This window comes from Myotis nattereri (genome assembly GCF_964212035.1).
Source record: "Myotis nattereri genome assembly, chromosome: 5".
Lineage (NCBI taxonomy): Eukaryota > Metazoa > Chordata > Mammalia > Chiroptera > Vespertilionidae > Myotis > Myotis nattereri.
Genome location: NC_138080.1, coordinates 2,700,756 through 2,716,610, shown reverse-complemented (window position 1 = coordinate 2,716,610; position 15,855 = coordinate 2,700,756). Strand labels below are relative to the sequence as shown.

The 15,855-nt window shown below is 49.9% G+C and overlaps 1 protein-coding gene across 1 annotated transcript; it reads right to left on the bottom strand.

Moving 5' to 3' along the window:
- Positions 1-323: 323 nt before the first annotated feature.
- On the bottom strand, positions 324-15,262 carry METTL14 (methyltransferase 14, N6-adenosine-methyltransferase non-catalytic subunit). Its single transcript, XM_081093250.1, has 11 exons — positions 15,040-15,262; positions 10,919-11,007; positions 10,212-10,299; positions 8,821-8,901; positions 8,445-8,532; positions 7,517-7,607; positions 6,276-6,417; positions 5,311-5,403; positions 4,457-4,573; positions 2,981-3,191; positions 324-1,375 (listed from the first exon to the last, which is right to left on the bottom strand). The coding sequence occupies exons 1-11, from the start codon at positions 15,103-15,105 to the stop codon at positions 1,071-1,073; spliced, it is 1,371 nt and encodes a 456-aa protein (XP_080949376.1). The 5' UTR covers positions 15,106-15,262; the 3' UTR covers positions 324-1,070.
- Positions 15,263-15,855: the final 593 nt, after the last annotated feature.

Genomic DNA, 15,855 nt, shown 5'->3' with positions numbered 1-15,855 from the left:
TGTTGGCAGTGAATTTGCATATCGTGCTGATTAGCCAATGGGAGGCGTAGCGAAGGTACGGTCAATTACCATGTTTGTCTATCATTAGGATATTTCATTTTTTAAAAAAGAAAGGCATTAAACTACCTGCACTAGCAGGACAGGCAGGGCGGGCCAGCCAACCTCATCGGCCTTGCAGGTCTCAACTCTCTTCCTATGACTCGGCTCTTCTCGTCAAACCGAGGGGTTAGTGGAAGGAGCTGCTGTCAGGGCCCCAGGCCCAGAGAGGTCAGGCTCCATGCGGAACAAAGGCGATTCCACAACAGAAAACAGACTCCCGGGTCTCGGAGTTTCAGCTTTTATTAGAAAAATCCTGCACAAAATAGAAGATATTTATCAAGGACAACAGTATTTCATTCGTGAAGTTCATTTACAGCAGAGCCAGGCCCTGGGAACCTGAGGGGCCAGGGCAGCGCTCCTTCCTGTCCCGGTCAGCGGTTCCACTGCTTCCCCACGAGAAGTGTGCCAGGCGCCCCGTGCTCCGCAGGGGGGCTCTCCCCAGGCGGGCGCCGGGGTCAGGGTCTCCCTGCCTCCTTCCCTCGGACCCGTCCTCCGCGCCAGCGGGCCTGTCTGCGCCTGGGCGCCGAGCCCTGCGGCGGCCGAGCTCCCCACGAGGGCTGCGGGCTGAGTCTGCCTGCAGGTCCCCTCCGCTGGGAGCAGATTTCGGTTTGGGAGGTGATTTTGTTCAGTCTTTCCATTTCCTCTGCAGTTGAATTATATCTGAGTCCAAGGTTTTTTAAAAGAAAAGTGTCTATTGTGTCACCAAGAAGCTCACCCGGCCACTGCTGCTGCGCAGGCTGCAGACGGCGCCCGTGGTGCCTCCATCCCCCCCCAACCCACCCCCGTTTCCATTTCCACACACAGAGGCCGGTGCCCCAGGCCTGTGCCTGGGATGGGAAGGTGCTGCGCTGCTCATCCTGGGGTCCAGGTGTGGACATGGCGGGGAGGCGGCGCCTGCAGAACTACATGTGCAGTGCCCACGGAGGTCCCGGCCACAGCGGGGGAGGCCGGGGCTGGAGGGACCGGCCTGGTTACCGGGGTGGAAAGCCGCCCCGGTGTGCACCTCCGCGGCCCCCCCGGAAGCCACCGCGCTCCCCGCGGAAGTTGGACCGGTTCCGCTCGCGTCCGCGGCCCGCAGCGGTTCCTCCTCGCCCCCCGCCCCGGGGAGCGCCCCCGCCCCGGTCAGCCTTGGACTTGGGCGGGGGCGACTTGGGGCGCAGCCTCTCGATCTCCTCTGTACAGCCCGTCAGGTAGGAGTTGGGGGCGCTGAAGTAGGACGCGTAGGTCTCCGCATTGTAGTTGCTGTTGGTCAGTGTGGGGCCCACTGTGAGCCATCCTGCGGGGAGGGAGGACGACTCTCAGCTCGCCTGCCCCGCCCTGCCCCGCCCCGCGGTCTCCCTCACCTTCTTCCCGGCCCAGTGACCCCGCACCCCACATCACCCTTCCAAGGAGGCGGAGACCTGAGACCCGGCCCTGCCCGCGTCTCCCTAGATGGTGCTGGTGCCAGAGCCCAGCTCCTCGCTGCTGCCCCTTCAGGAAGAAAGCACCTCCCGCTCCTTCCCACCAGGACTGCCTCCTTCCCAGGAGGGCCCTGCAGCCCCCACCCCCTTCCCTGTGCACCAGGCCAGCGGCCCCAGAGGTGCCCCACGTTCCCCGCCCTGCCCCCAGCTTCAGCTGGCCCCCCTCTGCTCCTCACCCCACACCCCACCACCTGCCCCTCCCTTCAGACAGGCAGCCTGGATCCTGAGTCCCAACCCCTCCCTCCGAAAGCCCGAGCCTCCAGCAAAGCTCCGCCAGGGGCTCCTCTGCGGTGGCCTGACCTCACTCAGCCCCCGTCCACGCAGCGTCACTGGAGAGTGACCGGACAGGGGCTGTCCCCGCCTCGGCGCCCGCTTTCTTTCCAGCCATCAGCCCTGACAGCCCCCTCCATTGCGCAGGTCAGGGGAACCCTCCTATGGATGACACTGCTCTCAGACCCCCACGCAGTCCCCCAGGTCCAGGCTCCGGCCCGCCCCCTGCTGGGCGGCTGCGCTCTCAGCCTCCGACACCCTGGACACCCTCATGGGGAAGCGCCTGAGCGAGGCTACAAGGACTGAGTGCCCCGCGGGCGTCGCGCCTCAGGGCTGGCTTCCCAGGGGTGGCCTCATAGCTGACATGTCTGGGAAGAGACTGGGAATCTGCTCTGAGTGCTACGGGCCGGGATCCTTCAGCGCAGGGCAGGGGAGCTCCACGAATTAGGCTCACAGATCCTGCCCATCGCCCTCACGCTCATTCTCAGGCATTGGATCCACCACAAAACGCCAGAACACAAGGCATGTGACCAGGTCACAGTCCACGAGGTAGCAGCCATTCCGCACACTCCCTTGTTCACTTTGTAAAAACATCATTCGTATCAAAGTGCATACAGATTTGAGGAGAAGGAAAGCAGGGAAACTGTGCCCTTTCCAGGCAGGAGGCCTGGTCTCATCTGCAGCTGAGCCCGAGTTTCCCTAAGAGGCGAATTGTTTTCTACTCTTTTTAAAATAGCGAATGCACACTGTAGTGATTAGTACGGTTTTGAAAAGAGGCCATCACCACACACGTAAGGAACAAGCCAGGCGTTTCAGCCTCTACTAAAGCCCGACCCGGGTCGCACAAATGCATGGTGTTTTCGGCAGGACTACCCAGCATTCGTGCGTCCTCGTTCCGCAGTCACCAAAGGCCCTGCGTGCGGGAGAAGGGAGCGCAGACAGCTCTGCCTCCCGGAATCTACAATTCAACGATGTAAGGACGTGAGGAAACAGAAGACAGACGGGGCCAGAGTGGCGGCGGAGGGGAGTGGACCGGCTGCAGCAGGGGACCCGGGTGAGCCTGGCAGGCCTCACTGCACCCAGCCCGGCAGGAGCTCCGGACACCTGCACCCCAGGTGGCCGAGTTCTCCCTTCTCATCCTGAGGTCCTACCTGGCCGAATCGTACTATCTCTTCCAAACAGGTGAAGGCGCCGTCGGCCCAGACAGAAGTGCTCGATGATGTGGAAAATCTCCACGGGCTTCTCTATGTTCCCGATCTCAGGCTCCTCCGTGATGATCAGGTCGATGTCGACGTTGGCGTGAATGAAGTCCCCGTCTGTGCTGCGCTTCACGGTCCCTTTGATCCCCATGAGGCAGTGCTCCTGGGCAGCAAGGAGAGACCATCACATCCTCCCCGTCACGCTGCTCAGCCTCCGACACCCCCGGCCCATGTCCTAACCAATCCTCCGTCCTCCGGACCATTAGGACAAGGTGCTCTGGGTGACACAGCAAGAAGACCTGGGCTCCCGGGTGTGGGGAGATGGCCAGGGAGGCGAGACAAGAGGACTGGACTTGGAGCCACCACATTCTAGATCAGAGTCAACGACCATGGAGACTTTTCCCTCTAAAACTTAACCATACCTGTTTCAACAGGTATGGAAACATGAAACTTGACCTTTGAACTACACGATGATGTTATACTGGGCTTACTATGATCCAAGATCAAACTACACACAAGATATAAGCCTTTTAATATGGAGAAGAGGCTTTAAGCCTGGATAGACTCCAAATACCTGACACAGGAAATGTGCAAATCAAGCCCTTTTCCCTGTTGTCTGTTTTAGACCCTCGCTATTTCACCTGATGGCAGGGGTGTGGATGGAACAGACTTAGCCTCCTACTTGATTCCACGAACCAACATGGATGGGTGGCTTGGGTTCCCTTCAAAAGAATGTTCCAGTCCAAGGAAACGATTAAAGAAGAAACACCCTCCCACCAACGGCTCCGCTGAGGAAACTGCTGGAGGGCAAGCTGACTAAGGATGCTGCACGGAACACGACTGGATGCTGCAGCCAGAGAAGAGAAGGGAGCCTGCCATTTGCAGCAGCATGGATGGGCCCGGAAGGTATGAAACTAAGTGAAATGACTCAGAGAAAGATAAATGCCACGGTATTACTTACATGTGGAACCTAAAGACCAAAATAACCAAAACAAAACAGATGCAGACACAGAACCACCTGGGAGGTCGCCAGAGGGACAGGGTGGGGGACTGACGAAATAGGGGGGCGGGGCTGGGAGCACACACTTCCAGCTGTAAAGTCAGATTGTCACAGGAAGGGACGAACACCATGGAGGCTGCAGTCACTAATACTCGAGCAGCCGCACCTGTGACCACTGCGCAACAATGTAAATCTCGAGCCACCATTTCTGCACCTGAATTAATACGATATTGTAAAGAGCTATGCTGCAATCAAACACTAACGTGGTGTCTTCCTATAAATGCTCAGTGCGTCTGCACAAGTCTGAGAAAAGGACCTTTCCACCAAAATTAATTCAACAATATGCAGTCATTTGGAAAATAATGAAAATTTTAAAAAAAATGACCGAGAACATAAAGATAAAGATGACCAGATCGTAGAGGCAATACCTTTGTTCTCTGGAAGACAGCCTTTGGATCTAAAGTCTTAGTCTTCCCAGGGTTGTTTTTATTGGTTTTAATCCAACAAATATCTTCACATCTTCTGTAGCCCCACTTGCGTAAACACTAGAAATGGAAATTTAAAAAAGTCCTTAGCTAAAAGCAATAAACAACACTTAAAATAGCCAGCCAGCACTGAAAACTTCCTAAAGGCTTGAAATACCCAATCCCCAGGTATCACAGGAACTGCTTTAGGAGATGTGGGAAAGAGTCCTGGTCTCTATTATACAGCCATTCGACAGGATACCCCAATCAAACAGAAGAAAGTTCTAAACAATTAAATACAAGGCACTTATAAGCCGAGGTGCGAGAACTTCCTGTCATTCTCGTTTGTTCATTCAAACTACATCCCAGGCGCGGGGCTACTTCCCCATTCCATCTGACTTCCGTATGGAATTGAGGAATTAATGCAATTCAGAAAAGCACTTTTTAGCTAGAGCAGCAAGTGACACCAGACAGCTTGTTTTTGAGATGTGAGCTAGAGTTTTAAATCTCGAAACCGCGCTCTTCCTGCAGTCGTTATAAACCCCATTTTGATGCACCCCTGGTACTCGTCCAGTGGTCGCCACCCTTTCGGACCTCACAGACCATCCGTGGTCCGGGGACCACCGGTTGGTGACCGCTGTAGCCAAGTAAGGGTGGGTACTGCCTTCCATACATTCTTTCCTGATTATGTTTTCTTAATGTTATTGCCATTCAAGAAACAAAAGACAAAATATCAGTCTTGAAAGGTCTTAGGCAATGCATCCTATTGCATTTTCTCTTGTGAACTTAAAGACCCACTTTACAAAACGCCAGCTTACCACTCTCCCAAGGTCCAGCCCTTCCCCGGAGCCGCACCAGAGGAAGATAAATGACCGAGGGGCCGCAATCTCATCGATCTCTAACTTCATGATCTGAAAGAAACCGAAACAACGGGGCCTGAAAGAACTGTTTCCCATTCGTCCCAGAGCAATCACGGGCGTGTCAGGACTTTCCCTAGAGGCTCTCGTTTTAATTGGGGGCATAACGGAACGTCCACCCGCAGCCTTCTCGTTCTCCGGCCGTTTCCTCCCGTAGAAACCACACGTGCACGCGTACAACGGCACCGACGCGTGTGGAGCGGCCACAGGAAGCCATAGTTATACAAACCTTTAACATTTACAGGAAAACTGAGACGAAAACAGGTTAAATTACCTCCAAGTTGGGGGCAAAATTAAAATGAAATATGCCATCTCAGTACCGAGTCTTCTTATCCGACTCTCCAGCACAGCACTGCCTCGTGCAGAGTGGCACTTAGGAAACACCTGTTGTTTTTGTTACTGATAACAAACATATAACTTTTGTAACTAATGGAAGTTATCAGTTTGCTTAATTTTATTTAGGAAAATATAACTACCACAATTATTTTACTCTGAAATTACTCATGCTTTTTTATCCATTACACCGTCAGCTCCTTTAAGAGTAGACACTATACTTGACATATGTATGTATTCTCTGAGTTTACATCTAACCACATGCCAATGCAGAACGAGCTCCCGGTTGTTTGGACCATTTCGCACCCTCCCAGCCTCACCCCCGAGGACCCTGCGGCTGGGTCTTCTGCAGACCAGCTCTCACCACCCGCACAACTGCTGCCTCGAAAGGTTGGCACACTTGTCAATGCCCCTCAGGCCTGCGGCCACAGCATCTACACGTCCACACGTGTGCCCCACGCAAAGAGGAGTGCCATTCACGGCCTTTCTGCATCTGGAACAAACCGCTCCCCACAGGCGGCGTTTCACCGTACATCGTCCCAAGTCCAGCACTTCTCGTTGGCAGTGATGCCGGTCTCTCTGTAATACTCTTCCAGAGGGGGTTCCAGAAGAATCACATCGAACTTGGGGGTGAGCTCTCTGATGTCAAAGGCTTCGATGTCCGCCTGTAAGTACCTACGTGAGGAAAGCAGACAGTGAGGACGGGCTTCGAGCACTTGCAGGCGGTGGTGAGAGGTTTCCTGTTTACTAGACGCCATTCCCACAGCCGTGGCGAGGGAGCCACTGCGGGCCTCGCCTCTCGCCAGTGCGCACCGTGCAGCGCCCTCCCCAGGACATGCACGGAAGCACCACCAAGCAGTCCGTTCCCACGCAGCCCCCTTGTTTCACACTGAAAATCCACGCTCAGCTGTAAGACTCCACCCCTTTCCATCACCACCTCAGTATCCTAGGGAAGGCCACACTGCTTTTCTCTAATTGTTTAGTTAGTCTGGAAAAAATATCTCTGTATATTTTAAGTTGCTCCCTCTAAAAAAGTTTCTAAATTTTCTTTTTAAAATATTAATAGTCTTTTCTGGCCACTTAGTATAATTTATCACTAGCCTTCACTGAAAAGTTATTTCCACAGAGTATGAAAGTATTTTGCATATAAAATATTTAAATATAAAATACTTTAAATGTAAAGTCTTTTTAAATGGGATGAATACTAAAGTCTGCTAGCATTTTCCCCAATACTCAGACTTCTTTTTGTGGCTGTTCTAATTAATAGACTCATATCAGCAAACTAATAAATGTACAAAATGTTAAAGTAAACTAAGTGTGAAATAAACAGTCTCCAATTTCAAAGGTCTTATACACATTTTTAAGGAAAGCATTATTCTGTTTAGCAAAGGTCAAAATGAATTACCATATCCCAAAAATGTCCATAGTAGCCCTGGATGCTATTTTCTTTCTTTTCCCCATCTAAATTTTTCCCATCAATAAATAACTTTTTGAGAAGAAAAGCTATTTTAAAACATTTTAAGTAAACTCAAGAATGTGAATGATTTTCTAAAGAAAAAAAAAAAAAAATTAAGCAAATTATCTGAAAAACTGAAAACAAATTAAATGAGAACCTACTGTGCACTCAGCACTGAGCAGCAAACGAATCTATTTGACCATAAAGAAGGAATAGCAGTGATGTCAGCTCAGGTGGTGCTGAGTGATTCTGAACAGGAAGGTACCAGAAAGGCTGGCTTCGGAAGCTGAGCAGGACAAGGGGCGGGAACCCGCTTACATGGGCGGTGTGTTCGACTTCGCTATCAGCTCGTCCTTCAGGCGGATGAGCTCCCGCAGCTTGGGGTACTCTTCAAACCTGTCCGCCAGACCTGAGGGCGGCAAGCACATGTCACACACTCGAGGCCAATGCAGACAGCAGAGGTGCTGACCCCTCCCAGGGAAACAGCACACATTTCACATCTAACGATCCTCCCTCCATCTATAATAATAAACGGGTAATATGCTAATTAGACCGGGAGACCTTTCAGCCGTCCTTCCGGACAAAGACCAGGCCCAATGGAAGCCAGCCTGGGTCCTGGGTGCCTGTGGGTGGCCAGAAAGAAGCAGCCAGGATCCCGGGTGCCTGCTGGGGGCCAGAGAAGGGAAGCCAGCCCGGGTCCTGGGTGCCTGTGGGTGGCCAGAAGCAGCCGGGATCCCGGGTGCCTGCTGGCAGCCAGAGAAGGGAAGCAGCCTGGGTCCTGGGTGCTGGAGGGAAGCCGGTGCCAGCAGCCGGGGGAGGAAGGCCTACTCTTGCACGAATTTTTGTGCATTGGGCCTCTAGTAGGCAGATAAACACCCAGACGTCCAAAGCCAAATTCAAGTCACCAACCATTTAATGTCTCCTACTTATTAAGTTAAATAATCTGCTGGTAACATCAAGTTTAATCATTCTCTTCTTGAGAAAGGGAGCAACAAGTGCCTTTCTCTCATGTTTTCCCCCCTTTTGGAGAAAAAATATCTCCTAAAGAATCTAGTAAAAATGAGTATTCTTTCATTCTTTATAATTCGGTAAAGGAAGAGACAAAATAGTAGAGATGAAATGCTGCTCATCTTAAATGGGCTACGCCTTGTAAACAAATCCCAGGACAAACCCAATGAGAATTATTTCCTAATCAGAAATAATCCACAAGTTAAATAAATTATACAGTCCAACAAATCCGACATACCTACATCCCTGATGAAATTCTGAGGTCTATGTCCAGTGTCTACAAAATGCTGGCAGTAGTCATTATGGGGATTTAAACTCTGTGTTCCCTAAGAAAAATCAAAATTAAATTAATAGCATGGACTCTGATATCCTAATTCTGAACTTTGTTTTTTATTATGATGCCATATAAAATGTAAGTTGATTGACATTAAAACACCACAACTAAAATGATAGTGTTTTTCCTCAGTAGCTACAGAATAATTTTAAGTGGCCTGTGTTTTATAACAATGATTCCTTAACATCTAAAAAAAAGTGCGAAAACAAATAGGTATTTAAAACCCGTGCAGCGCAGAGCTGAGACGTGAAGGGTCGTAGGTCAGGAATCACTGACTTACCTTGAGGAACGTGCTGGAGTCTTTGTAAATCTCTTCCTCATACGGCAGGTTCTCCTCCTCCTGCTGCATCTCAGGCTCATCCTGGGAACGGAGGGGAGCGGACATTGAAACAGAGAAGGGACGGTCCACGAGTTACTGTATCTTGACTAAGACTAGACAACACGTTCTATTTCCCTACTGATAATAAATTTCTCACATTATCGTTACAGTGGAACATTAAAATCATTAGGTATAACTAGTTTATTCTTTTCATAACAAAATAAAAATTTTCATCAATAAAAGTCTATTACTACTGTTTTGTTGACCAAATTGTCTAGAATTATTTAATCTCAAATATAATACTATAAATATTAGAATTTAGCTTAAATCAAAAGAGATAACCACCAATGGGCGAATTTTATTTCTATTATATTGAACCACATGCAACTACCTTTACAGGTCAAAACTGTCCAAATATTGGGAACTGCATATGGTTTGACCTGAAACAGTCACAAATATTTAAACTACATACTAGCATATATCAGAATACAACTAAGACAGAATTGATAAGGTTAGTACTCGCATCACTGAACTACGTAGCGACTGCTGAAACAGTGCATGCTCGTCTCCATTACGTACAGCTGGACAATTAATTTTAAGAAATGGAGATCGGTTTCTCATTCTACTTCCTTTCCAACTAAACACCGCGATTACAGATCTACACGGCGGACTTTTCGTTTGGGCCTCTTTCCGAAACGGCTCTGCTGCTGGCTGGCTCATGGGTTTTCAAAATATCTTAATTCTATTGCCATATATTGTTAACACCGATGAACACACATCACAAAAGGAAGTATGAAGCCTTCAGAAATCTGACCCGAACACCCAGTTTCTGATACACTGCCTTACCGCCTGCTGTGACTGAAGAACAGCACTGCCCAGTGCTCACCAGGCTGCTTGCTCAGTGCTCCGGCGCATCACCCAGTTACTCCACACTCTTGTGTTAAAATGCGGAAAGTGACACAAAGTCTCCATTTAACTGATTATGCCCATGCTTACACGTACATTATACTTATAACAATGATTTCAGACACTTTCACATTCAGCTTTCGGTCAAGTTTGTTTTCCTCAATAAGAACCTATTATCGGGCCCTAACTGGTTTGGCCCAGTGGATAGAGCGTCGGCCTACAGACTGAAGGGTCCCAGGTTCGATTCCGGTCAAGGGCATGTACCTTGGTTACGGGCACATCCCAAGTGGGGAGTGTGCAGGAGGCAGCTGATCAATGTTTCTAACTCTCTATCCTCCTCCCTTCCTCTCTGTAAAAAAATCAATAAAATATATTAAAAAAAAAGAACCTATTATCGGAAGGACTTATTTTTCCTCGACCATTAAATTGCCCGAGTCTCCACTTGCCTTATAGTCTTCCATTTTGTCCTCATCTGTCTCTCCTTCATCCTGAGACTTCCGTTTGGCATTTGGAGCAGAGGTATCATAGGAAGCCCTGGAAATTAAAACTGACGCATCACACACAGGTATGCACAGATGTATAAATGCATGTAGTAGCACGGAAAAACTTAATAAAAACAGAATGAAGCACGTTTTTCCTGATTAAACAGTATCTATTCACTCAGTTTATAAATCACCTAAAAAGTCACAAATCTTGATTGGTAAGCAACCAACTGAGAAATAAGCTGTTACAGGGATATAAGGCAAGAAGGAACTTCTAAATTAGGTATCATTCTAATCTGTCTCTAGCAAAACTAATGCTCAAATTGATAATTAGAAACTGAAAAATTCTGAAATGCTTTGTGAACTATGAAATGATTAACACTTTTAGGGTAAAGTCTATTTACTTCTATAGGAACTTAAAAATAATTATTTACTTATGGCATATCAGCTAATCCTTAGTGTAACATTCCACGTCCTACCATATGAGAAGTTACTACAGCCAGAAAAGAAAGTTTCTCATTCATGAACAATAAAAACCAATGGCTCTGAAATCTTTATTCTGGTGCTTTCATAAGAGCATACTTCATACCTAGGGCCATTTTATTAAAACAGTAACCCTTTCACAATGTTAAGCTGTCAGTAAAGCAATAAAAACAAACCACTTGCCGGACCTGCAAGTCTCCCGGGTTTCAGCAATCTCCCTCTGCTCCTCTTTGCTGTTTAACACGGCACCAATGCTGTCGGCACTCTCGGCTCCCAACTGAGAAAAACAAAAACCAGAAAAGAGATCACTAGGCAGTTTATCCTTTTAGTCAAATCTGAAATGAAGACACTTCACTTTGCCAGTCTTCTCCTTTAAAGTAAGTAAAACATGATTCCGTAATAGCTGCAATGCCAGGAAAGCTCACACCCAGCGTCCAGTGTGGTCGGCACTGTGCTCGACACTTCGCGTCCACCCACTCACATGCGATACCTTATTCACCCACGCTCAGTCTAATACGGCGTATTGGCTTTTATTCAAGCCACGTCTTTATAGAATGATTACAGGCACAATACTGAACTTTACCAATTCCTTAAAAACGGTAATGCAGTCTGGCTGGCAGTTGGGAAGACTTTGCAGTACAACACACGTAAACAACCCAAAGACCGGCTACGTCGTGTGGCATCAGCTCACAGAAATCTTCAGGAGCCGGACCTCGGAGCGCAGAATGCAACCCGCAGGCCATGAGGAACATCTGTTTTCATGCACAAGAGGGGCGTGAGGAAATGTATTAAACAGTCCCTTTAGCCAGGAAGTGGGGAAGGCGTACTGGCACATCAGCCACAAGTCCTCAACATTTACCTTAAATAGTCACCACTGTTTCGTCCACCCATGTCTCTCCAGGGATAATGCTTTTCCAAAGTATCTGTTCCTGGAGTTTTAACTGCTCCATAATCTCCCAGACCCTATTCTCCTGACCCAGGAGACACAGCCACTCCCCCCGGAGGAAGTGGGAAAGCTTTCTACCCGTCTCATGGCCGCGCCCCTTCTCATACCCAGTGAGTCCGAGCTGCTTCCTCGGAGGGGTCCCCATGAACGCTGCATGTAGAGTAAGTAGCCCCTCCCACGGTTCTCTTTTCTACCTCCTTTCCTCATCCAGACCATAGCACTTAACGTAACTTTCAATTATTTTGTTTTACCTTTGTTTGCTCCCAAGGTATACTGTTTCACAACCTCTATCACAACTTCTAAGTACTTTATTTGTATATTTCAATTATTTTATCAGTTTATTTCTTCCCCACTGAACGGTAACCTCCCTGGCAGGAACACTGTCTGTCCTGTTTGTATCTGTATGTCCAGCAGCAGTATAATGTCTGACGCATAGCACAAGCTCAATAAATGTGAGGGAACCAATAAGATTTCCTACTAAGGCCTACGTTAGGAACCAGTATACTGCAGAGAAATGCTTTAAATCAAAATTCTGCTTACACATGTAATTGCCTTCTCATGCTCCAACCTTTTTTAAACATTGTGGGGTGACTGGGTTAAGTAAAAACATGTTCTGTCTGTCTCGTTCCTATAGAGAAAAGTGGTGAGGAAAGGCGAAGTGAGGGCGAAAGTGGAATCTGTCATTGGTTACACTGGGCACCCTCACTTAGGTGGGATGTGCTCCTCCCCCTAGAAGACCAGGAGCATTTGGATCTAAAACTGCAGCTTGAAAACTCACCAGCTTTGTGGGTTTGAGCACTTAACTGAAATTCTTTGAGCTTCGTTTTTTCTCATCTGTAGGATGTGTATCTGTACCAGCGAAGATAATGTAGGTAAAGAGCTCAGCTGAGCCTGACACATGGAAGGGACTTAGTAAATGGCAGCCATCAAGTTTTCCTGCATTCTGTATGTTCTTTGAGGGTAGGGGCTAGCTATTATTCATAGTAAAATGAATTATAGTCTATATATACAAGAGCCTAAGTAAACAACTGAACAACAGGGTGCTATGACATGCACTGACCACCAGGGGGCAGACGCTTAACACCGGAGCTGCCTCCTGGTGGCCAGCGGGTTCCCTCTGCTCAGCTGACTGACAGGTGCCAAACACCCGGCTCACAGCTGGTGAGCACAGCTGCAATGGCACGAGCCTCCCACCTCCATGGCAGCAGCTACTGAGCGGCAGTGGGAGGCGCAGCAGGGCCAGGATGAGTGGGAGCATGCGGCGCCTGGCTGCCTGTTGTTTTACGCACTACTATATCCCTTGGGGAATGTCGGCACTGGGGATCCGGCCAAGACTGGCAGTCTGACATCCCCAGGGGTCCGGACTGCAAGAGGGTGCAGGCCGGGCCGAGGGACCCCACTGGACCTCTAGTTGTGCTGTAACAGTGGTTCTCAACCTTCCTAACGCCGTGGCCCTTTAACACAGTTCCTCATGTTGTGGTGACCCCCAACCATAACATTATTTTCGTTGCTACTTCATAACTGTAATGTTGCTACTGTTATGAATTGTCATGTAAATATCTGATATGCAGGATGTATTTTCATTGTTACAAATTGAACATAATTAAAGCATAGCGATTAATAACGAAACCAATATGTAATTATATATGTGTTTTCCGATGGTCTTAGACGACCCCTGTGAAAGGGTCGTGACCCACAGGTTGAGAACCGCTGTTCTATAATGTATTTAGAGTCAAGCAGAGTTTGAATTCAAATTAAAGTGTAAGGACTTTACTTGACGGCAACAAGAAGCTACTGAAGATAACATGACACAGAAAGTCGGGACAAAGAAGGCTTAGAAAAAGAGACCTGATTTGTCTAAGATCGTAATGCCACGGGGACAGGGACTGACAGATCCCAAATGCCCACCTCTGTAATACTATACTATCAATCTTCTCATCCGATCATAAGAGAGGTTTCAGATTTCCATCAACTAAAACCAAGATTTACTACTGAAAGCAACAACACATTCAGATGACTCATTAAAGCCTCTCCATCACTCCGTCTGATCTGAACGGTAAAATGTAGAACAGACTCTGAGTTGAGCATTTCTGCACGCCTCCTCTACTCATCAGCAAGTGTTAACTTACACACACGAAGCAGCGGAGACACGCTTTAGAGAAACAAACTGAGTTCCGTTTCCTGGCCCAGAAGCGACTGACCCCTATGCCAGTCACTGAACCGCTAAAGCAGGGGTTCTCCACCTTCTGGCCCTTTAAATACAGTTCCTCATGCTGTGAGCCAACCATAAAATTATGTTCGTTGCTACTTCATCACTGTCATGTTGCTACTGTTATGAATCGTCATGTAAGTATCTGATATGCAGGATGGTCTTAGGCGACCCCTGTGAAAGGGTCGTTCGACCGCCAAAGGGGTCGCGACCCACAGGTTGAGAGCCGCTGCGCTAGAGCCTCCTGTAAGTGAAGATGATACTCACTACTCACAGCAGGGGTGTGCTGTGACATAGAATACAAATTCACATGTTCGCTGTGGGTGGCCACCAGGACACTGCACAGTGCACGGTGGGCTGCAATAGCAGAATCTAGAACTGCAGCACAGTAATCCCTCCTTTGGAAAACTGCTGTCTGAACTACTCTGTTATTCTTAGACAGTCTCTTATTCCGTAGGTCACCTCTGCTATGATTAGACAGTCCCTTATGCCGCAAAGTAACTGTTTTAGTTTGAATAACAGAAAAAGATGAAAACTCAGCTGTCTGACCTTGCAAGCTAGCCGTCTGACGTAGGAGGCCAATAGTAACACCGATTACTGAAAACAACAACACCGCCCTCTGGGCCCGCGGGAATAGACTCCTAATTGGCTCATGAAGGCGACGCGACTCCATCTCGCTGATTTTCCGGTACAACGCACTCAGGCTACTTGCAACGCAGCCTTTAGACATGACCTTCCCCACCCCACCCCACCCCCAAAAAAAAAATTCTGTACACCCATTTCACAAGGAAGCCACATCTCAAGGCTCAGGTGCTGACCACGAGGAAAGGCAACACACAGAGGGGCACGCACACGGTGGAGAGGCAGGTAGGGGACAAGGCACTTCCGGGGGGCGGGAATGCACTCCAAGACCAGGGCTTGGGGGGGGGGGGGGGCACCGCGTGAGGTCGCTGACAACCAGACGTGGCGTCCGGTGTAGCAACACCACCGCGACCCGCGACCCGCGACCCGCGACCCGGAATGGGAACGCCACCGCGGGGGCGGAGAACCAGAGGGGAGGCTCGGCCACGGGTCGGGGCCGCGGAGCGGATGGAGAGCGCGGATGGGCCGCGTCGGTCGCGCACGCGCACGGCGACCCCTCCCTGGCCGCGGACCTGCTGGGCGAGGAGCTGCCGCCGTAGCTTCTGCCGCTCGCGGATCTCTTGCAGGCGGCTGTCCATGTTCGGGCTCTCGCTTCCCGCTACCCCGGGACTCGGCGGTTAGCGGAGGAATCTCCGCCCAACTTGCCTTCCAAGCCCGCGGAACACTAGACCTGCCTGGAGCGCCAGGCGGCGGGCACCTTTCATCCTTTCTTCAATGGGCACTTCCGGCGCGGCCGGAATTGGCTCTCCAGCCAGGAAGTCCCGCCTCCTTCCAGACGCCGAAGTTTGACGCCACAGGAAGGGGCCCAATGAGAGCCGCCGTGGCGTGGGCGGGGCCTCGGTGCCCGCCCCCCGAAGCCCCGGCGCGGGAGTCGTGTGGGCGGCTCCTCGCTGCCGCGTCTCCCGGGACTTCGGACACCTTTGGTGTGTCAGCCCCGCTTCCCAGGTGTGCACCGCTTTGTTCGTTCCCCTTTCCGTTAATTCCGTTTTAAAAAGTTGCCAGGTATCAGTTTCTTCCCGAAAGCACCACCTGGAGCCGGACGGCAGGTTGGAGTCCGGCGCCGTCGTTCCTGAGTGGCCGTGGCTGGGAGGCACCTCCGGGGGGCGCCGTCGTTCCCGAGTGGCCGTGGCTGGGAGGCACCTCCGGGGGGCGCTGTCGTTCCTGAGTGGCGGTGGCTAGGAGGCACCTGGGTGGTGGTGGTGGAGGTGGGGTGGTGCACGGTGCCTGCCACTCAGAGCCTGGAGGATGGGAACCGTGACTGCGCCTGGCGCATGCGCCGTGGCTGCGCTTGGTTGCCTTGGAGTCGCATCATTTCTTGCTGTTGCCCC

What these genes read in the sequence shown, in the direction of transcription:
- METTL14 (XM_081093250.1), bottom strand. Translation starts at nt 15,105, where the DNA reads ATGGACAGCCGCCTGCAAGAGATCCGCGAGCGGCAGAAGCTACGGCGG. An exon ending in AAGTCGAACACACCGCCCAT is followed by an intron (nt 6,418 to 7,516) that starts GTAAGCGGGTTC and finishes TTCCTCACGTAG; the next exon opens with GTACTTACAGGCGGACATCG. An exon ending in GGCTGGACCTTGGGAGAGTG is followed by an intron (nt 4,574 to 5,310) that starts GTAAGCTGGCGT and finishes TTCCATTTCTAG; the next exon opens with TGTTTACGCAAGTGGGGCTA.